This window comes from Camelus dromedarius, chromosome 2 (assembly GCF_036321535.1).
Source record: "Camelus dromedarius isolate mCamDro1 chromosome 2, mCamDro1.pat, whole genome shotgun sequence".
In the NCBI taxonomy this organism is placed as follows: Eukaryota; Metazoa; Chordata; class Mammalia; order Artiodactyla; family Camelidae; genus Camelus; species Camelus dromedarius.
In genome coordinates this window covers 30871181-30895833 of record NC_087437.1, presented here as the reverse complement: position 1 = coordinate 30895833, position 24653 = coordinate 30871181, and the positions used below count along the sequence as shown (strand labels likewise).

The window sequence follows — 24653 nt, the reverse complement described above, 5'->3', positions numbered from 1 at the left end:
GGTCCCAGGGCTAGTGCTGGTTGCAGAGCCAGGGGTACCAGATAGTGTCAGCCTGTTGGTGAGCCAGGCTGGCCCCTGACATGGCTGGCTATGGGGTTCAGGGTGTCCCAAAACTGATGTTGGCCTGCTAGTAAGTGGGGCTAGATCCCAGGGCAGCTGGTTAAGGGTCCCAAGTCGTCCCAGAGCTGTTTCAACCCCCTGGTAGGCGGGGCCAAGCCTTGGGCCCTCTGGTGGGTTGTCCAGATCCCAGGGTGCTGGGTGGTCAGGGGGTCCTAATCCCTGGCCCATTTGTGGGTGGAGCTGTGTTTCTGCCCAGCTAGCTGCTTGATCTGAGGCATTCTAGCACCGGTGCTCAGAGGCTGGTGGGTGGGGCCCATTCCCAGCACTAATAAGCTAGAGAGAGGATTCCAAAATGATCTTTGCCAACACCAGTGTGCTCCTGGAAGAGTGAGCTCCTCAAAATGGCTTCCACCACCCCCACATTCCAGGAGTGTTCATCTACATGAGCTTTCCTGGAGGCTGACATCTTGATTGGATCATTAGCACCAAGACGTAGTCCCACCCAATAGCCTGTAGGGAAGCCTCAGGCCAAACAACACACAGGGTGGGAACACAGCCCCACCCATCAGCAGACTTCCTAAACCACAAAGGCCTCTAGACACAGCCCTATCCACCAGAGGTGCAGGACCAAGGTTCATCCAGCAGTGGCCAGGAAACCTATATAATCCTCTAGTTCAGCCTCATCCACCAGGAGCAGATACCAGAAATAAGAAAACAACAATCCCAAAGCCTGTGGAAGGAATCCACAAACACAGGCCAGACTCTAAACTGGGACTGGCTGGACCCTGGCCTGTGATAAGAGAGGAGTGTACTGCTGGGGGTATACCTCTCCAAGGTTAAGAAACGTAACTAATCTACCTAAAAATACAAATAGATAGACAATATGAGGTGGCAGAGGAATATTTCCCAGGCCAAGGCACAAGATAAAATCCCAGAAGAAGAAATAAGTGATGAGCAGATAGGCAATTTATCTGAGAAGTTTACAGTAATGATGGCAAAGATGTTCAGAGAACTCAGAAGGAGTACAGATGCACAGAGCGAAGTTTTTAGCAAAGAGTTGGAAAATATAAAGAATACCCAGAGCTGAAGAATAAAATCACTGAAATGAATAGCACACTAGAAGGAACCAAAAATAGACTAAATGAAGCAGAAGAAGACAGATTAGTGGAAATTTATACTGCAGAATAGAAAAAAGAAAGAATGAAAAGAAATGAGGCTAGTTTAAGAGAATTCTAGGACAACATGAAGTGCACTAATATTCACATTATAGGGGTCCCAGAAAGAAAAAAGAGAGAAAGAACCTGAGAACATATTTGGAGAGTTAACTGAAAACTTCCCCAACCTGGGAAAGGAAACAGTCACCCAAGTCCAGGAAGTGCAGAGAGTTCCACACAGGATCAACCCAAAGAGGAAAACACCAAGGCACATAGTCATCAAATTGACAAAAATTAAGGATAAGGAGAAAATATTAAAATTAGCAAGAGAAAAGCAACAAATAACATACAAGGAAGCTCCCATAAGGTTATCAGCTGATTTTTCAGCAGAAACTCTAGACCAGAAAGTAGTGGCACAATATATTTAAAGTGATGAAAGGGGAAACCAACCAAGAACACTCTATCCAGCAAGTCTCTTGTTTAGATTTGATGGAGAAATCAAAAGCTTAACAGATAAACAAAAGCTAAAAGAATTCAGCACCACCAAACCAGCTTTTACAACAAATGCTAAAGGACCTTCTCTAGTCATCAAACCACAAGAAAAGATAACAAAAAGAAGAGGCAAAAAAAGACCTACAAAAGATTGCTTTGGCAGTTCAGGGTCTTTTATGGTAAATTTGGAATTGTTTGTTCTAGTTCTGTGAAGAATGCCAATAAGTATTTTGACAGGGGTTGCATTGGATCTGTAGATTGCTTTGGGTAAAATACGGCCATTTTGATAATGTTGATTCTTCCAAGAGCACAAGATATCTTTTCATTTCTCTGTATCATCTTCAATTTCCTTCATCAATGTTTTACAGTTTTCAGAGTATAGGTAACCTCCTCAGATAAGTTCACTTCTAGGTGTTTTGTTGTTTTTAATGCAATGGAAATGTTAATGCCAGTTATAAAATTCTGGTTTTTGAAGGAAAAAAAAGAAAGTGAATGAAGGGCTACAAATGGCAGAATATCCTTTTTTATGGGTGAGTCGTATTCCATTACATATATATGCTGCATCTTCTTTATCTATTCATCTATTGATGTGCACTTATGATGCTTCCATATCGTGGTAATTATAAATAATGCTGCTGTTAGTAGCGGGGTGTATGTATCTTTCTGAATTAACTCTTACTTTGTGGTTGGCTTAATTCTTTTGATAACTATGTAAGTTTAAAAAGATAAAGCTCTAAACATTCTTAGAAACAATGAACAGTACATATATATAAATTTTTTTAAATGTGCAGTATATTGTGTATATGTATTTACATGCAATATATTGTATATGTGCACTCAAATTATAACAATACTTAAACTGAAAAATGAAAAAAATGGGGAAGAAAAAAAAAAAAAAGGCCACCACCAGCGTCTGTGTCTCCATGGTGAGTTTCAGTTGCCTCCTGCCTCTCTGGGAAACTCTCTAAGATGTGCAGGTAGGTTTGACCCAGGCTCTTTTTAAATCACTGCTTCTGCCCTGGGTTTTGGATCTTTTAAAGATTGTGTTTGTACCCTTTAAGAGTGGAGTCTCCATTTCCCACAGCCCCCTGGCTCTCCTTAAAGTAAGCCCTATTGACCTTGAAAACCAAACATTGTGGGAGCTCATCTCCCCACTGCACGACCCAGGGCTGGGGAGTCCAATGTAGGGCTCCAAATTGTTGCTCCTTGGGGAGAACCTCTGCAGTGGTAATTAACCTCCCAGTCTGTGAGTCGCCCACCTAGGGGTATGTGTTTTGACTATACTGCAACTCTGCCCCTCCTACCCATCTTGTTGTGGTTCTTTCTTTATTTTATTTAGTTGTAGAAGATCTTTTCTGCTAGATTCTTGTCAACAGTTGCTCTATAAATAGTTGAAATTTTCATGTGCCCGTGAGAGGAGGTGGACTTAGGGTTTTCCTACTTCACCATCTTGGCTACTCCCTAGATATAATTAATTAACTAACATTACAGTGAAGACACCTGGCAAACACCATCTTAACCAAATGATGGAAATTAACATCACCTATCATGGTATTAATTGACATTTTGTGCCTCCTAAAGAGATGCTCTAACAGGAGCACAGCATCACTTCTGTGGCATTCCTGCCCCAAAATACATAACCTGAATCTAACAATAAGGAAACATCAAACAAACCAAAATTGAGAGCTATTCTACAAGGTCACTGAAATGTACTTCTTAAAAAACTGCCAAGGTCACAAAAGAGAAGGAAAGATTGAGGAATGATTCCAAACTAAAGGAATGCAAAGAGACATGACAACTAAAGACAATATACGTTCCTAGACTGAATTCATGACTTATAACAGACACTAATGAGACAACAGTAAAATGTGAATGGAGTCTGTGGATTAGACATTAACAATGAATCAATATTAAGTTCTTCATTCTGATAACTGTATTGTGGTTACATAGGAGAGAATCCTAGTGCTTAGATAATACAGGTAACAGAAATCATGTCTGCAATTTACTCTCAAAATGGTTAATAATGCCAACAATTGGGGAATTGAGTAAAAGTGTACAGGAGCTCTGTGTACTGTTTCTGCAACTTTTATGTATGTCTGAATGTCTAAATTTTGTTTGTTTGTTTTTTAATGGACAGTGTTTTGTTGTATGCAGTAATATAATTAGCTTCTTCTCTTAAAAATCCCCTCTCAGGTCAGTTCTGCCATACTAGTATTCATAAACAGTTGTAATATAAACAAATTACCTCATACAACTAAATATCCTAAATACTCTAAAGACAAAAAATACTAGTATGGTAGGAATGATACAGAAAAAAATTAAGGCAACTCAAGGCAAATTCACAGATATATGTACCTGCATGCCATAGCAAATTCCAAGAACAGGCTTGCCAATGGTGAATATTGCTGGATCAAACCAAGGAGCATCTTCTGCATACACAGAATTAGGTCCTCCAGAAATGATAATGGCACTGTAGATTTAAGGAAGAGAATCAGTGAAGAATCTCTAGCTGCTCATTTTTATACAAAGTCTATGCCCTCTCCTGCTTGTACCACTGAGAAAAAGACTTAATACAGGTTCTGAGATTTTGTTATGTTTCCAGTGTATTGTAGCAGATCCAGATTCAATCACAGCTAATTAACAGCCTCCTATACAGCTTAATTATGTTTACTTATTGCAATATGTGAAAGTTTATCAATTAAACAATCACCCGTTAATAAGCACAAACGTCCAAATATGTAACACCAATGTATCTATGAAGGTTAGCCTGAATTTGTTTTGTTTTCCTCATCAATGGAGAAAGTAAACAAGAATTCTCAAAGGAGACGGAGAAAACAGAGGTCTTCTGCAAGGTAAGGAGTAAAGTAGGTCACAGGAGGACAACTGACAGTATTATGAAGGCCCTGAAAGACTCAGAGCACAATACTTTACAATAAAGAATGGCAGAGAATGTGAAGAATTACCTAACTTTGCCTGTTTAAAACCTGTCCAACGTTCCCAACAGTTTTACCTGTGACCCAGGAATGGAAGCTAACATGATTTGCCTCACATGCCCTGCTCTCAGAGCCCAAGTCAAAATTATTACTTAGCTACATTATAATTTATGGAACATTCTATGGGTTAATTTGGGAATAGAACTATTATTATAAAGAAAGTTGAACACTGAGGCCTATATCTCTCAACCTCTGATACATCTAACTTTGGTCCTCAGCATTCAACCAAAAGAATTTTACAATACTTCAAATATTTTGAATTTTACATAAAAATTCAGATTTTGAGGTTTCCTTTAGGAAAAAGGAGGGGGGAAAACCTGTCAACACTGGACCTTCACCCTCACGTGGCTACAAATAACTGGAATCACAGGGAGACTTGCACCTTCAGACTACTCATGCTCTCCAGTTTGCCACACATGCCCAGTTACACAGTACAGGCATACTTATGCTCTTTACTCAATTTAAGGTATTTTCAAACTCTTTTTAAGTTTGAATTTGTAGAAATTCTAATTTATCTGTATTTCTAAAAGAAAATGCATTCCAAGATCTAACTAAAATCTACTTACAAATAAATTTGGACTACAATTCACTTTATAATTAGCAGTTGCTTGCCACATAAAAACATATAAACCAAAATGTTAGACTTATAATACATCCAGAAAAATAATGTAACTCAATTTCATAAAAATTACAAGCTAGCATATAGTTTTTTAATATATAACAATAATTTCAGGGAGCGCAAAAGCCCTAATCTTTGAACTTTGTACTGGTAACATGAATTATGGTACACATTACATCAGTTAGCTTATTTCCTGGCAAAAGAAACTGATAACAACCTACTCAGATGATAAATGGGACATCTTTAAGATAACAATTTTAAAGGGATGCGGGGTTAGCCCAAAGGGTAAATATATAACATAGCTCCTTAAAAATGCAGAAGATAGAATTCTATAAAACATGTTTAATAATCAAGATCTCTAGAATTTCAGTATGTTTTATTTAGTTTTATAAAGGATAAGCACCATGGGACTGCCCAGCATTCCTCATTAATCTGCTAAACAACTCAAGGCTGTAAGATTCTTAATACTATTAAAAAGAAAAGGCAATGGACTTAGTCAAGGATAAAACTCAAGCAGCACTTAAACCAATTATGAAAATTCTTATCTCAATAAGTCTTAAGATGAGCTAATCACCCATTCTGAGTTTTCTATTTCTATTGTGCTATTATTTTGAAATTAAATTGCAATTACCAGGCCCAGTAAGCCCCCCAAGGCATTCGATACCAATTTTATGTATTAGACAGATGAAGGTTCTGAAAACAGGTTAAGATGTCTCTCATGTCATAAACCTAAAACTTATTCTAGAAAAAGGGTGTCAAATAGCTATCTCAGCAAAAAGGATTATAGCAATGAAGGCCTCAGTACTATAGTTCCTACTCTTCTACACAGAGAAGAAGCTCTAGGCATGAGCAGGACCTAAGAACCATTTATGAACAGGTAATTAGGTGACAAGAAAAAAAAAAAATTAGACTTCTATTACCACGAATTGGTTACCCTATTCTAAAACATCTGGTCTAGATTAGTTTGCTGGGGCTTTGTTTGTTTTGTTTGTTTGGGGTGGCGGGAATGAAGGAGCTTGGATTTAACATTCATATTTCTTGCAATTTTTTGATTCCCTTAAAACTGGTTCTCTCTGGCAAATCAAGACAGTTGAATTAGATGAACTCAAAGGATCCCTTCTTGCCCTAAAATTCTACAGTTTAAAAGGGATAGCTGTTTTAAATCTGCATCCTAAAACTAGAATAGGGTTAAATTTAAGCCTGCCTTTTCTGATTTCCAATTCACTCTATTTCAGAAATAAGAATCACAAGAAAATTTATACACGTCTATGGAGTTTTAAAGTTAACCATTTTTCTAATGGAAAAAAATGTGTTTTTAAAAAGAACACATTATATTTTGAAAGAAACATAGCATTAAGGTTTAAGAGCCATTTAAGGATATAAACTGCAGTTGCCTGCTTCTGAATAACGCTCTTTATAAAGAATGAACATTAATTCCATGAGAGAAGACACTGCATCAACCCGAAATAGTTGTTAAAGGAAAAAGCTATGTAAGTTAGATGTCGTTTTGACTAGATTTAAGAGTACATGCTGTGGAATTAGCCCTTATATTAGACTTAGGAAGTCTTCATACTAGAAACTAGTCTCTGGGGATAAGAAGCAGAGACATATTGTACACAGGATCTAATCCAGGTATTCTAGCTATTATATATGTTCCTTTGATCAAATGCACTGGGATCAATGAATGAGTGAATGACCATAATAGTAAATCTAAGCCTGACCGAGAAATCCTATAAAACATAAGATATTTAAAATATGATATGATAAATTCTTGTAACTGTGCATTTAAAATTAAGGTAATCTTTTCCTTTTTTTTTTTTTAAATCAGAGCCATGAGAAATTTCTTGTAAAACCATTCCATGTCTTATTTTCATTAAAAAATTCAGCACCCTGGCAAATTAATAATAAAATATCCCACAATCTAAGCTCAACCTTCTCAGAAAAACGTAAGTGAAAAGTCTACCGGAACCCTTGCTCCTTTATGGCAAACGCTGGTGTTTCCAAGGGGAAGATTTCAGACTGCACAAACAGTTCCCTCACTCTTCGGTCTATGACTTTCCCGTATTGAGCACCCGCATCCAGAATGACAACAGCTCCTTCATAGTGGTGGTGGCCATCCTTAAGGTCTCCTCCGGCATTCTCCAGCTGCAAATATTAACACAAATGTCTACTTAATTATAAAAATTAGAGCTACTTTCAAAAATTGTGATCACAGCAGCTCCAAAAACACACAGAAACAAAAATGGTTAATTTAGGATTTTGAGTTGCCAACTCAAAATACTTCTTTTAAAGGAAAGAGTTTTACATATATTCATCCACAGGAATAAATAAAAGCTACCATCTATTGACTACATGATATAGTCACTTCATGTTTAAAGAATCTTCTGCACATTATCCAATAATAGGGTAAGCATACAACCCAGCTAAGTCAAAATATAGTACTGGTTTATGCCATGCCTGTTATACTGGCATTATCATTAATAGTGCCTCCTTCAAATTTCAAAAGCATCCCAGTTTGGACAATAAATTATATGACCGCCCTATCTAATAGTCACAGCATCCCTGTGAGGGACATACTGATGAGGAACTGAAAGTTCCCTGCCAGAGTATAAGCATGCCCAAATTCACTTTACTAGCATTTTTATATTACCTGAGAAAAATTATACATATGCATCTAACCCACAAGAGTAAAATTTTAAAAACATTTTTTAATCTTATCTCTGACAAGTGTGCATTGAGAACATTTTTTTGGGAGAGCAATTCGGAAAAACGTAAAACCTTAACTCTGTGTGCTGAAATATTTAGCCGGAGTGTGCTAAAATATTTACCTGGAACTGGTTTCAAAATAAAGCAAAAGTAGGTAGGTATGGATGAAACAAGATTGCCTACGTACTGAAATCATTGAAACTGGGTGATACATACATTGTGTTTACTTTAGTCTCTCTCCTGTTTTTATAAATTTTACGTGAGAAAAAGCTTTAAAATGTTTATGTACCCTGGAAAGTCACTTGGAGAAAGCATATACAATATGATCCCATTTCAAAACATTTTGTGTAAAAGTGCAAGAGTGTATATGTATCAGAAGAAAATGTATAGACAGATTACACACCAAAAGATTAACAGAGGCTGTATCTGAGTAACGAAACTAGTAAGCTATTTAAAATTTGTCTTTTAGACTCTTCAGTATGTTCTAAATGTTTACAACAGATGTATTTTTGGAGTTTTCCCCCCTCCAGTTGTAAAATTTGTACATTAGAAAACCTTATAAACCAGTTCTTAAAGGCACTTACACAATCCTTTCACCCTTCTTGCATCTCCATTTATGTGAGATGCAGACCTCACACCACCACTCACCCTTCTGCAGTAAGCGAAAAAGCAACAATCATAGCCACATCTACAGAGGAGGATTTGTGAGAGGGACCTAACCACAGTCCAGAAGGAATTACTCAGATCACAAAAATGAAGGTTTTAATCACATGAACACTGAACAATGTAGAAAAATCAGATCATGGAAAACAGAAGTTTATAGAATATATTAGTTCAAGAAATGCTAAAACTTTCTCCTTTCATACCATTACCTTTAGTCTTTCTGTATACACACCCTTTAAGATTAAGGAATTTATCTAAAAATTCTTAATCTATTTTTAGTAAAGATTAAAGTATTTTTAAAAGATTACTATGTTATTGTGTAAGTTTCTGATACGGTTCCATTATCACCTTCAAAATTTTCATCAAATACAAGGACAACCTATTTTTTTCATATTACAAGCAGAGTTCTCACTATGTATAATTTTGAAATGCATGAATTTCATGCTATGTTTTATATCAAGGTTTAGTTAACGAAAAACAGTCCCTAACATCATGGTTCAAATTTCAGTTAACATATATTAACTGTAATTACATACAGTACAAACCTTGCTCATCAATCCACAAGTTATCAAGTAAATAGCAGGTGAACATCATGATCAGTGACCAAGCCCGTTCTTTCTTTCAAAGTCTGTTGGTGACTAGTCACTGCACAACAAACAGCCAAGAGTGTGGTAGTGTTGCCTCCTTGTTGTCCGGCGGTAAGTCCACATCACATTTTACACATATGGATAAACCAAAGAAGTGGTCTGACAAGCAAAATCAAAGTGCAGCAAAGAAATGAAAAGTGATATGCTGGAAGTGAAATTCGAGTCCAGCGTGAATGGAGTTATAGAAGAAATAGCTGGCCGCGGCAATGTTGGCACTGCTGCTGTGTGAGCCCCTCTAGATGTGCAGTCAGACCCACTTAGTGAAGGAAAACTTATCAACATCAATGAGGGAAGCAGTTGTGATAAAAAGGATGACAGTGTCCCAGAGGAAATGACTCCAGGGAATTATTCCCAATTAAAGAAACTCTGAGATATTTCATGACATGCAAAGGATAAAATATTGAAAACCATCAAAGCACAGAAAAGATGTGAAGGGAAACACTGTGTAAAAAACTTATCAAGAGTAGTTTAAAAAGAAAAGCAATTCTCAGTGTTTCTAATGTTTTAAGTCATACCAAATAGTAGTTTCACTATTTTCCCTATCCTTTTATAATTAATAGTAAGACTTAATATGTCAACAAAGTTTTGTAAAAGTCACAAAACCATCGTAATTTTTCCATTGATTTTAAGATTGCTTTGCATGGTTTCAGCTGGTAAGATCATTTTTATGATCATTTTACTATTGTGCAGCAAGGACTGTCTATTTGTTTAAATCAACAAATTTTTACTTAAATAAATTGATTTTAAAAGAAAAGTTTTTGTTTCCTTAGTATGTTTTAAAATGTTCAATCAAATGACACCAGAGATCACTGAGGAAACACGGTATCCTTGGCCTCATATCTTTCTACCTCAGCTATCAACTTGCCTATCCAGCACAAAGCTTCAACAACTCAGGGAAAAGCAAAAAGGTCACCAGTAATAAAAGCAAAAGTTTCTTTCTCTTTCCCTGAAAACCTTGAATCTATTTACTCCTACTTCACATAAAGTTGAAAGTTTGATCATTAGACTTACAAAACTTCACCAGATTAGAAAAAGTAGCCTAATGAGAAAAATAGCTCAGTAGTCACATCAATAGTAGAGACAAATGAAATTCCACATCGCAAGACAGAAAAACCTATTTTATCTGTCTATAGCATCTATTAAAAAGTAAAAACGAAAGTCTAAAGGTTTAAGGTTAACCCCCCTCTCAAGTGACCTAGGTAATCACAATAAAGTAAGTGATGTTCATAAAGATATCTTTTAAGACAGCAAAAAAAAAAAAACACTAAGGAAAAACTAAACCATATTCAGAACCCTACTGAAGAATAAAGCAAAAGAATCTTGCAGATTCTGTAGAGATGGAAATGGCACTGGGGAAGGGTATATATAGCTCAAGTAACAGAATGCATGCTAAGCATACATGAGGTCCTGGGTGCAGTCTTCAGTTATCTCCATTAAAAAAAAAAAAACCTAATTAATAAATAACTAGACCTAATGACCTCCCCACCTCCAAAAAAAAAAAAAAAAAAGATGGAAATGGCATCATTTGGGGATCTTCTTGAATTCCCAAATATCACTGAACAACCAGACAGCAAACCAAAACCCAAGACATACATAACTAAATGACAAGTTATTCCCCCAAGAATCCCAAAATGCAAGCTGGTGGGAACTAAACAGTCACAATCCCTAGTGTTAACAGCAGCTGTGTGCCTCATGTAACAACCAGGTCTCATAAAAGAATCTGAGGATAGAATTCCAAAATAGCCAACAGGTACTAGCTAGAAAGCACAGGGGCCAATGTAAGAACAGTAGCTGCACTGGGAAGTGTGCCCACTCTTAACGGTGCACAGGTGGCAACAAACAGGCCAGAGCTCCCTTCCAGGTCAGAGCTCACAGTAAGGAGCAACTGCTGGGAGCAGAATCAAAATTAAGTAGGATAAGGACAAGGCAAAAGGAAAACAGAAGGGCCAGACTTAAGGAGAATGAATCAGTGCCAGGAATGCTCAGAAAACAAACTGCCATGATTTAACATAAGAGGGAACTCTATCAAAAGTTGCAGACATTATCTGAATATTCGTTCTAAAAATTCAAGAGATTAAATTTACATAAAAGAGAAACAATAAGCAGAGAAGTTAAATCCCATACAAAGTTACTAAAAGTAAAAAAGGAAATAAGGAATAAAATAATATTTCTAAAGAGAGTAAGTCAGAAAGACATACTCAACAGATCAAAACTGGAATGTATTATTTCTAAGTGAGCTAAAGACATTAAGCAAATTATGCAAAGCATGAAAGAATATGAATCAAAATTTGACTATGAACACAGAATGACCAATCCCAAGACATCCTCTTAATAGTATTATGGGGCTTTAAAGAAAAAATTTTTTAAATATTTTGGGTAAAAAGCACACAACTTCTAATTCACTCAACTGAACACTCGTTACGTGTAGATTTCCTTATCTATGTTTCATTTTACAATAAAGAAAAAGAAGGGAATTAATATTTAGTTTGTACCTATTATTTAAGGTGTTTTACATATTTTCTTATTCATAAAGTATTTCTGTTTTACAGACAAAGAAAATGTTACTTCCCTGGTAACAGGACTAAAATGGTAGGTCTTTTCAAACTCCAAGACAATTAGCACTACAGAAGGTAGTAATATAAATATGCATCGTATTTTTGGAAGACTACCTTCAAAGTTACTTTTTTAATATCTTGGTGCCTTATTAAAAGGGGTAAAGCGTTATTATTTTTAAGTTTGCTTACATGAGTGAAATAATGTTCTGCTGATGTCTGAGAAAATATATAAATGATTTTGGAAACTGAATTTCATCAACACTAAACTTACTTGGGTAGATGCCTTTGAAAGGCCTTTCAAAATAGAAGACTTCAATTGTTGAAACAAAATTAAAAGTTTCAGGATTAAAAAAGATTTTAAAAACACCTACCCACACACATTTTAGTGATCTGGGATTCTCAACTGCCCAAAATAATCCTTTCATTACCAAAAGGCTACTGGAAGATTGACCACAATACTTAATCCAATCTCACCACACCTGTAACTAAAAAAAACAGTACATTCACATCCATAACTAAAAAAATAGTACATTTCTTCACAAAATTATCCAACACCTCAGGTACTTTAGATGAATCAACTTCACTGAAGGTTTTTCACAAGAGACCATCACCTCACATACAACGTTGAAGTCTGAGCTTACAACCAAAGGATTAAATCAAAGAGTCAGACTCTAGCTCTTGACCTTATACTATGCTTGCTCTACCCTCCTTTGATTTTGAAAAATTACAAACCTACAAAAAGTTGAAAATCAAAAGCATCCTCTACCTAAATTTAACAATCAGTAGCATTTTAGGGGGGTGGAGACAGCTTAGTGGTAGAGCTGCATGCTTAGTGTGCACGAGGTCCTGAGTTCAATCGCCAGTACCTCTATTAAAAAAAAAAAAACTAACATTTTGCTTCATTTGTTTTATTTATATTTATGTATACTTCCCCGCTCCCTGAAAAACTGGAGACTAAACTGTAAATACTTAGCTCCCCAAAAAAACTTTCCATCATGTAGCTCCTACAAAGAGGGATATTCTCCTACACAATTACAATACCATTATCACACCCAACAAATTTAACACTAATATTATGTATTTCCCCAAATGTCACAAATACCCTTATGGCTTTTTTAAAAATTCCAGGACCCTACCAAAGACAACTTTGCACACACATTAATCTAGAACTACTCACCTCTTCACCTTTTTATGGTCCTTCACAACATGGACATTTTTAAAAGTTCAGAGCAAGCTTTTTGCAGAACGACCCACAACCAGGATCTATTTGTTGCCTCAAGATTATACTCTAGATAAATCTTTTTTTTTTTTTTGTAAAATTGGCAACAATTTTACATTGATGATGATTTTACATTGACTTCTCCTGATGTGATACAACGGCAAGGACACAATGCCATTTTGTTCCGCTACCAGGGATATCTACTTTGATCACTTGATTCACATGACTGTGCGCTTGAAAGAAAAAAAGAAAATCTGATTTAAGCCCTCCCCCTGCTTAAAATCCTATAGCAACTCTCCCTTAGAATAAAGTTCAATAAAGGCGAAAATACTTTCGAAGCCCTATGATGCCTTGGCCTACTCTTTTGCCTAAATTGTCATTTTAAACTTTCCACAGCCCTTCAGAGTCGTATGCTGTCCTCTCTGGCTGAAAAATCCCAACATGGATGAATCAATCTCAGATACGTCAACTGAAAGGAATCAGACATCTCTGAAATCATGCTATAACTTAAATTTTCCATTAGCCCAATGACAAAACTGTCATTGCCAAGGTCATAGTTACATACAATTTGACATAAAACCCCTTAGGGGAGAGTGATTCCCAGAATCTCTCAGTTAATTTTCCTTAGAGCAGAAAGATGCCCCAATAGTTCAGGGAAAGAAACACAGGTGAGCTTGGCTGAAAGTCATCTAGAATAGACATGCTGGAGCTTTCTGTAATTCATCAAGTATGTCATTTCCCTATTCATTCTATGCACAGTTGAGAAAGATCCCTGGAAAGTACAGTGGCTTGTTATTCCTACTGGTATCACTGAACAAGTGCAATCCCTTAACATTTCAGTCAGCAAAGCTTTTTACAAACCATTTGAAGAAGGACTGAGTTCTGGTTATTACCTGAAAAACTTCCATTGACATCTTCTGGTAAGATTAAGGAAGCACTAATGTCAAAAATTCCAGAATGAGTTGTCAATGGCCTGGAAAAAAAATCCCAGAAATAACTGAGCATCCTCAAGAAATACTGAATCATCAAAATTCTTGATGGAATAAAAGATCTGTGGAAAAACAGGACCTGGACAACTCAAGTCAAAAAGTAATTCAGAAGAGGCTAAATGTGAATAAGGTTTAGAAACACTAAAACTATTTCATATAAATATAGAGATCTTTTATCTACATCTAGGTGGTATGTGATTCTTTAAAAAAAAAAAGTAAGTCTGCTACAATATATAAAAAAAATTCTAGGTGCAATTACTGAATACAGGTGACAGTGATTCAGTTGTTCATTTTATGTAACAAATGTATAAAATGCCTATAGTTATACACCTAAGAAAAATCTAGAAGTCATGCGACATCCCCTGATGCAATAATACACAACACTGAATATACATTTAGTCGTTTAAGCAATGCTTACTTATTACCGACCGTTTCACGTTACCTACATTATGATCACTGACTTTTGTTCCATTTGTCCTATAATTTCAACACATTTGTAGATATTAAATATTATAATTTTGATCACTCAATTTGTTTGAATTCATTCTCTCTCTCGTTTAATCCAAGTATGCAACCTATAGGCCTCAAATGGAATATCTTCAATAAGTTACTATGTTTAAGTTTTCAGTGTTCAACAAGTTTGGGAAATACAAGTCCCTAGTGAAATATGGTGTTGACATAGCCGTTCACTGTTCTTGGTTAGTTAATGAGTTCATACATTGAGGAAACACTCTTCCCTAATGAGATTTCAAGCCTGTAGTTATTCATCACTCTTATTTTGTTTCTACATGTTATTTGGGGCCATGCTACTATCATTTCGGTATTATCTTTCTAATTTCTAATTAAATTATTTTTTCTCCTTTTCTGAACTAATCTGTAGTACTTCTGATTAGAACATCATCTTCTCTTGAGTAAACAACTGTAGCTTTTGATTCTTCAAAGTCATTATAAATCCTCTTCTCCCCTATCTACAAAGGTGCGAACAGCTCCTTTCAAATTCAAATGGGCACCATTCCTGAACAGTCTGAACGTATTATCTAAATCAATGAATTAAAAAGCAGTTTAGCTCAGACTCAGATACTACTTTTAGCAGCCACTTAAAGACAGCCATAACCCATATACACAAACCCTAATCATGGAAGTGGTTGAGAAATTTCAGCTTCTCAGATAAAATATAGCATTAATGGGTTTAATTTATACATATGATCACTGGGTAATAAAATAAACACACAATTCTAAATTATCTTTCTTTTCTAACTTCAAGGGAAATAAAAAATTATTCCAGTGTCACAATTTCTAATTCTAATTTTTAAACCTTTTGAAATCAATGATCTATTTTCCCCTTTGATTTCAATGATCCTAAAAGAGGTCTTTTGAGAAAGTTATAGCAATGTTATTTGGTTGACAAACTATAACTAAGAAAACTTGGCACTGTTGATTAAAATCAAAGTACACTATTCTTTACCTCATTTTAAATCCTTAAAAAGTTTTATTATAGCTACTTTTCCCATTCAATGGTCAGCATTAGCCAACTGAGAAACAAGGTGATCTCTAGATAAATCAAAACTACTATTAATTAGCCCAAATCATTCTGGGTTTTTTTTTCTGAAAGTTGGCAATATACACACCCAAACAGCATTCAGTAACTGTTGTCATACCACTAAAATATCAGAAGGAAAAGTTCTGAATTATGTTCAACCTGATTTTCTTAGTTACACTCCTCACAGGTTTTTTTCTTTATGTTAACCTTTAGTTTTCCTGACTGACTCTGCATTCTAATTGTGGCTGAGGTCTATTATTTTAACAAAAAATACTGCCTTGGATTGAATGGGCTACACGACACTATAGAACCAAAGGTTCCTTGCAAAGAAGCAAACAAAGAAACAGAAATACAGTTTTAGCCTCCCTTCAGTTCATCACCTCATACTATCAGTATGACCTCAGATGACAACACTTTTCAAGCAGAGATGAAAGATAATCAAAGGGCTATCTCTTTAAATATACTGAGTTTGTGAAGAGCTTCAATTTTGCCTCTCTTATAAAATCACTATTCCTAAAACACGTTTAAGAATTAGTTTTAGCTTAGAAGAGATCTATACTTTTTTCCGTAAGAAAAACTATAGTTTAAGCAGTAGAATGTCAGTTTTACAGGTATTCAGCACACAGTCCATTTTTCAAGATGCTACTATTATACTTCATAATCCCAATCTCCATTCTATATCTTGCCCTTTCAACTGTCACATGTGCCTGAACTATACTTTATTGAAAATAATGATGAGTTAATAGAACTTGAAAAAACTATGAACCAAATTTGTGAAAGTTATGGGAAGGAATCAAGTATACATTCTGCTTTTTTAGTATCAACTCTGCCACAAGTAACCATAGGGTTAATGAGAGAAAGTTCTTTATAACAGTTCCAGAAAAAACAGAATTAGAATATCACCACTTTGCAATCTCTTATAAAATAATGGATCTAAGTTACTGTGGTCCACAAAAGGACCAGTGCTGGTCTGCAAACTGTCACCAGTCCATAATAGGAAAATGTACATAAGTTTTATATAAGCATTTATAAACTTATAAAACAAGTTGAGAGAGTAATTTTATTTCCTTGAATCTGTAATAAAAATTTAGGGCTTTTATTCTCTGCATTAGATTTTTTAATTATAAATATCTAAAAAGGTATTTTACAAAAACAGTAGTTATGGTGGATTGGAATTTTTTAAAAACTGGTTATTTATTGCAGATCTGTGAGAAGCACTGAATTAGATATTAGCTATTAAAATCATTAGGTAAAAGACTGATGAGGCATTTGACAATGGATGGATAAGACAGCAATGCCCTGAATCAAATGACCAATCTTAACCTACAAAAATAGATCAGACACATTTAACTTACTAAGGCACTAAGTAAACATATATGAAGGAATATTAACCACATGTTTGTAACTGCTAAGCTGAATGATGAGGACATTATAGTCTTTGCTCTATTTGTAGGTATTTTTAATTTTCCATATATAAGAGACTACACTATTCTTCACTGTTTCCTATGTACATGCCTTTTGTCAAGTCACTTTGCAGTTTGTCCTATTATAAGCAGAATATATTTCCTCACTCTTGACACTGGGCTCAACCATGAGACCTGCTATGACCAATGTAACGCAGGCAGAAGTGATACTGTGCCAAGTCTTAAGCCATCTTAATGCTTCCACTTGTCTCCTGTACTTCTGCCATTATTATGAAAGCACCATGAGCCTACTTACTCATTGAAAACGATGAGAGCGGTGGAGCTCAGCTGAGTTCAACCACAAACTCCTGGGCATGAAATTAGCATCACGTCTTTCTGAAAATGTTTCTAATACTACCTAAGTGAAAGTTCAAAGAACCATCTAACACCAAAGTATCCATGGCAGGTTATGAATCAATAACAAATTGTAATTCTGCTTTCTCTGGCCATATATAACAAATACATAAGAATGTAGGGCAGTGGGGGAGGGTATAGTTCAAGTGGTAGAGTGCATGCTTAGCATGTATGAGGTCCTGCGTTCAATCACCAGTATTGCCTCTATAAATACACACATACATACACACACACACACACACACACACACACACACACACAAATCTAATTACTTACCCCCCTCCAAAAAATAATGTAGGGCAAATTGTACAAAATGGTTATTATTATGCTTAGTTTTCTGTGACCTCCCTCAACTTCAAAATATACATTACACACAGGGGGAGGGTACAGCTCAAGTGCTAGAGCCCATGCCTGAGGTCCTGGTTTCAATTCCCAGTATCTCCTCTAAAAAATAAATAAATAAACCTAATTATCTCCTACCTCAAAAAAAAAAAAAAATATGTATATATATACACACAGTACACTGAATATTTAGCTTTAGTGATTAAAATATAATTGTATACTTACCTCTTTTTTTTAAGGAGGTAACTAATGAAGGAAAAACAACAGTGAAGAGAAACCACATAGGGGCACTACTAAATAAACTCTTGAAAAGCTAGGCCTGGTGAACTCAAGAGGCACCACAGGAGACAGGGTAATATGCCTCACAAACAAACTGATAGAAATTTTCTTACCAAATAACCTGAAAACAACTTTCATGTGAAGATACTGCACCAATGCTAAGGTTGTTCAAAACATCTAATGTTATTAAATCCAGAATGCTTCAAGTTCTATTTATTTTCATCAGTTTTATTGTCAAATTATTTTTTAATTTAAAATTCACAGATAAACAAGTTCATACCGCATAGCACAGGAAACTATATTCAATATCTCACAGTAATCTACAGTGAAAAAGGATATGAAAACAAACATATGTATGTATACGTATGACTGAAGCATCCTGTACATCAGAAACTGACACAACATTGTAAGCTGACTGTACTTCGATAAAAATATATATATACAAATTTAAAATTAAAATTGCTACTATCAAATAAAGTAGTGGTTCATTTCTCTTGGTTTTTATAAACCTATCTAAAAGGAGCTTATTTGTGTACAAACCATATACTATTTTCATTAAAATACAGCTGAGCAAGATACTTTTAAAAATATCCTTAAGCATAAAATATTATAATAGAACTTTTTATAAGTTTGTTCTACTACACCAAGGTTTATCTCTTCCAGGCATCAAGGAGCCTATTACTACAGTCTAAATATTCCAAGCTGGAGGAAATGGGAAATACCAAACCTATTAAGGATTATCCTCTGATCCAGCAATTTCACTCCTAGGTATTTATACAAGAGACATGAACACCTATGTCCACAAAAACTGAGAACAATCCAAATGGCCATCAACATGTGAATGCATAAATAAACTCTGGCATATCTATGTGGAACACTACATAACAATAAAAATGAACAACTGATACACACAACATGGATAAATCTCAAAAATACTGTGTTGAATAAAAGCCAAAATCATTGTGTGATTCTACTGATACATAATTCAAAAACAGACAAAACTGATGTATGGATATAGAAATCAGAACAGTGGTTGCTGCTGGAGAAGTGGAGGGGCCGACTGTCAAGGGGCATGATGGAAATTTGGGAGTGATGGAAATGTTCTATATCTTGATTGGGGTGGTGGTTACATGAGTTATATATATATATATTTGTCACAAGTCAAATTGTACACTTAAAGATCTGTGCACTTCACTATATGTACAGTTTACCTCTATACAAATAAGTAAAAAAAAAAAAATCACTTATTAGTGACTTTTTCAAACTACCATTTCTCTCCACAAACTAAAAGGCAATGCTACAATAAGTAACTGTTACCCTCAGCCTTCAGGAGCACTGGATGGTCATGGTCAGTAACACTGGATGGTCATGGTGTCAATAACAAAGCCAACACTCATTCAAACCTATGAGCCACTCTTGTTTCAAAACCAAAGTCCATCAAGTTAAATCCACTTAAATGGACTGATTAATCACCCATTAAAACTTTATTCCTAAAAATGTTCAGTCTAACTCAAGCTATATCCATTCAAAGTATAGCAACTACCTCCAAAAGAACTATCTTCTTCAGCCGAATGCTCTAAGTCTTGTGCAGCAATATGAAAATGGCCCACCAAAATGTAACCAAGGGTCCGACTCCAAAAACTGATCACATAAAGCAAATTTAGTAAAAAGTGAATGGTATCCCAATTCATTCTATGAGGTCAGAATTGTCCTGACACCAAAACCAAAGACATTATAAGAAAACTCCAAGCCATTATTGCCTATGAATGTAGACGTGAAAATCAACAAAATTAACAAGTCAAATTCAGCAACATATAAAAAAGGATTATACATCATTACCAAGAGAGATTTATCCCAGGAATGCAAATTTGACTTAATATCTAAAAATCAATTAATCTAATTTATCAATTAATACAATTAAGAACAAAAACCATATAATCATCTGAATATATGTAGAAAAAAGTATTTGTCAAAATCCAATATCTTTTCATAAAAGACAATCCACAAACTAAGAATGAAAGGAAACTCCCTCACTCTGATAAAGGGCATCTTTGAAAAACCCACAGCTAACATCACATTTAGTGATGAAAAACTAACTGCTTTTTCCCCACTAAGATCAGGAACAAGAATTTCTGCCCTTACCTAATTTCTATTCAGAAATGAAGTAGACATATTAGCCAGGGTAATTAAGCAAGAAAATGAAATTAGAAGTACCTAGAGTGGAAAGGAAAAAGTAAAACTATCTCTATTTGCAGATGACATGATCTTACATAAATAAAATCCTGTAAGTTCCATTAAAATACTACTAGAATAAATAAATTTAGTACGGTTGTAGGAAAACAACTTTGGAAAACAGTCTGACAATTCACCAAAGGTTAAACAAAGAATTAGAGCACATGACCCAGCAATTCTACTCCTAGCTATATACCCACAAGAAATGAAAATTTATCTCTATACAAACACCTATACAAGAAGGGGAGAGTATAGCTCAAGTGGTAGAGTGCATGCTTAACATGCACAAGATCCTGGGTTCAATCCTCAGTACCACCTCTAAAAATAAACAAGTAAATAAATAAATAACCATATCTCACCTCCCCCCAAAAAAACCTGTACAGGAATATTCATAGCAACATTATCCATAATAGCCAAAGAATGTAAACAATCCAATATCCATCAACTGATGAATGGATAAATAAAAGGTGCTATAGCCATACAATGGAATATTATTTGCCAATAAAAATGAGGTACTTATACATGCTACCGGTTTGATGAACTTTGAAAGCATTTATGCTAAGTAAAAAAAAGCTAGTCACAAGAGACCACATATTGTAAGATTATAGTTATATAAAATGTTCATAATAGGCAAATCTAGAGAGACAGAAAAAGATTAGTATTGCCTAGGGCTGGGAGGGTGCAGCAGGTGGGGGACAATGAGGACTGATTGCTAAAGGGTACAGGATTTCTTCTAGGGGTGATGAGAATGCTCTAAAATTGACTGTGGTAATGGCTGTAGAAATCTGTGACTATACCAAGAACTGCTGAATTGTACCCTTTAAAAGGAGAATTTTATGGTATATGAATTACATCTCAATTAAGCTAATATAAAAATCTTTAGGAAAAGTGAATGGTAAAATCGAGGTGGTGAACACAGATGTTGACTAAAATTTCTTTTTAACTTGTCTGAAATTTTTCATAAAACGTTAAAGTGGGAAAAAAATCATAGCATAAAAAAAGTTTCACTATTATCAATAATGTATCAAAACAATGACCTACCTACAACTATTTTTATTCATCTAAAATCTCCCAAATTGATTAGGGATTGTTCACCCCAAATTTGTCCAAAGTGGATTTTAGAATTCTGGAGTCCTAGATTTACATTCACAATGAAACTCAGAAGATAAGGATTACTAATATTAGTTTTCCAAATTACAGACAAGGTGAAGTTAAATTTACATAATAAGTCTCCAAGAGTTTTGATAATAAAAAGGATTCTTTATTTCCTGTTGACAAACAGGAGAAACAGAGAATTTTACACGTCCAGCCAGTTTTAAAGGTTTCAAAACATTCTCTGCAATTGTTATGGTAGACTAGGGCAGATTATATTACCTTTTGATCAATTTCAACACTGCTGGTTTTCAAACTTTGGAAAGCAACTAATTTGACACTCAACTTTTGAGAATTTTAAAATAACTCTCTTAGCACAGTTACTAATTTAAAAATAAAACTATTTTAATGTATACACATTAGGCTTGTATTTTAGCCAAATTTTAAATACACATCACTAGAGATGAAGATCGAAATGCAAAATAATACGTACTCTACAACTGGAGTGACCATATGGCCCAGTTGGCATAGGACTGTCCTAATTTACAACTGTTATTCCCACATCCTACCCAACTTAACATCTGTCTCACGTTTTTCATTTTTTAACATATTATGAATAACTGCGTTAGAGTAAGATAAAATGGGCTTGTTACATTTCCACTTTATACTTTCACCTTCTACCATGGGTTTGCCTGGTACTCTGTGGAGTGCAGGTGTAGTGAAAGCCAACCAGAGAGAACCCATCTCTCTTTTGTGATCTTTTCCAGATAAAATGAAGTACACTTGGACACTGGCAATTAGGGTTAGCTACTCTATCCAGTCATGGGTGCTGACAGAAAAATGTTAGACGCTGCTGTCCAGGGCAGCCACTTGGTATACCAGCCAGTTGTGCCACAGCCATTCCTCAGCACAAAACCTCCAGGTCTTTATCTGCTGGGTTGGTGGGATATGTAAGGTGTTTGTGAAATACATACAGGAAAGAGATTGTGTGTTCCTGTGCATAATGTACGAAGAGAGTAATCTGAACACTCATGCTACATAAGTCCTGCCAAGTATTTGTTTGCTATATTGTATAAATCCAATTATGTATTTCGTTTGGTAGCATTTTACAGCAAATATAAATTTAAATTATTTTTAGCACCTCCTTTTATGCTTAAGTGCCCCAGTTTAGGCAAAGAGTACATGGTCACCGTACTATAACCAAACACCTTATTCCTATCAAGTTGTAGTGGACTATATTAAGGAGTGTATTGTCCTAACTACATAAAGCATCTCCTAGGTCCTCAAAACCATGAACCCAAAGGGATGGCAAGGGTTGGCCAACGAGAAAACCAACTAATATGAGACTATCATTATAGTAAAGCTATTTTTTGAACTGCTGTGACTCATAAATAAATACAAAAAACTCTATTCCACAATAAGCATGGAAAAAAAAGAATATTCTACACAACCTAGAACTATATATGTGATACACAAAGATTCTAAATTCTCTGAAGCAATTACTTTTTTGTTGATTCACAAAGTACTTCAAAATCATGTATTAATCCTGAGGACTTCATTCATTTTGAGCATCTAAACAGAGTTTAAGTTAGAAAGAAGCATGAAAACAGCTCAAGTACCGTAACAGAGGAAAATTTCATCGTTGTGGATAGCAAATAATTATTCATTATTTCAAACAGCATCCTTTAAAATATAATTCATTAAATAGCTTTAGAAAAGTATCAAACACATATGAATGAGTATAGGACACATATGTACTTTTTTTAATTCTTAAAAGACAATTATTTTCCTTAAGTGACAAGTTGGACCATGCTAAAGACAAGGTCATCTGAGGCTCCCGGAAGAATTTCAAAACCTTTCAAGTCTAAGAACAGAAAACAATAAAAACCATTCCTTTTGTCTGTAACAGCTCTTCCATTCTAGATGAATATCTTAACAGATGGAACAAAATCTGGAGGGAAAAAAATTCATCTTTGACCTTTGGAAAAAAGGTACTATAGGGTTATCATAAAAGGACAGTTGTCAATTCTCAATGCATCCCTAAAAATCTCAGGTCATCTTTCCATTCAATTCAAAAATAAATTTTAAAATGGCAAATCTTGATTTTCAACATTAGATGTCATTAAAGATCCTATATCACATGTAATCAACAGGTATTTTTTTAAAAAACCTTTAATCCAAGTATGATATATCCTAGTCAACATCTCAGTGAAGGTGGTGGGGCAGGCAGGTCCTACCTCTACTCCAACCAAAAGCGTCTAAGGCTTAGATGGGGCCAAAGGTGGTAAACTTGACAAGTAGCCCAAAGAACATTACTCTCATAATCTTGCCTTAATAAAACTGAAAAAAGCCGGTATGTCTAATATTTGCTATATACATACAAAATACATCTAATAGTTGCTATATTCATACAAAATAATGAAAAGTTTCAAAATTTTTTTAAAGAAAACCTGTCTATGCTCTCTATATGAAGACTTTAACTAAATAACATCATTTCAGCTCTTTAAGGAAACAATAATCTCTACCTTAGATGGTTAACCAAAGTACTCCTGAAGAAAAAGAAAAGCCAGGTTCTAACACCAGCTGTTTTTCCAGCTTAGGAAGCAGAAACACATAAAGGTCCTTTCCAGATCTAAATGACACTCTGTGGATAAAACTAATGAAAACAACCCAAATGTTTTTACAGAATTTAGGTAGGTTTCTCCCTAATTTCTATCACACAGAAATGTCATTTCAGAAAATCCTGAAAAATACTGAAACATACGGAAATTCAAAATCAGCTCTTTCCTCACCTTAATTTATCAACTAGGATTTACTACAACTGTCAGAGGCACAACAGATGTACAAAGTAATCTTGGGTCTGGTACTTGTATTTCACGCCAGAGGAAAAGGTGGCTCTGTGGTAAGGTATGGAAAACAGATGCCTACTCAGATTTCCAGGTGGACCTTTCATATCTTACTTCACCTACTTTACTCTGCATGTCCCATTTTAAACATCTCTTCACTTGGAATGCTTCTTGTAATTAATCATTGTTTAATCATAAGGTTTATTTTTCCTCCTTAGGAATACATGAAATAATCACAGATTTGACAAAATGTTATTTCCCTGTATTGCTTCTCTTGAAAATGCTTTCAGTTCGGTTTTCAATTATTAGTATGGTCAAAAAAAAGAGAGGCATGCTACAAAATAAAGGACCTTGAAATAAATATAAGTTAATCAGCAAATCACCTGAGGCTCAAATATATCAAACTGA

General features: G+C 35.1%; 1 protein-coding gene across 3 annotated transcripts in view; it reads right to left on the bottom strand.

The window, feature by feature from the left end:
• GMPS (guanine monophosphate synthase) overlaps nt 1-24653 on the bottom strand; it is a 56673-nt gene that overhangs the window by 29846 nt on the left and 2174 nt on the right. For 2 of the 3 annotated variants that reach the window (XM_031449601.2, XM_031449605.2), the window contains exons 2-3: nt 7282-7463; nt 4062-4176 (exon numbers count right to left, since the gene is read on the bottom strand). In XM_031449601.2, coding sequence (XP_031305461.2) covers nt 4062-4176; nt 7282-7463 — 297 coding nt within the window. Of the gene's footprint in view, nt 1-4061; nt 4177-7281; nt 7464-14001; nt 14059-24653 lie in introns of those variants that run through there. The other variant, XM_064492205.1, reaches the window with a different exon arrangement.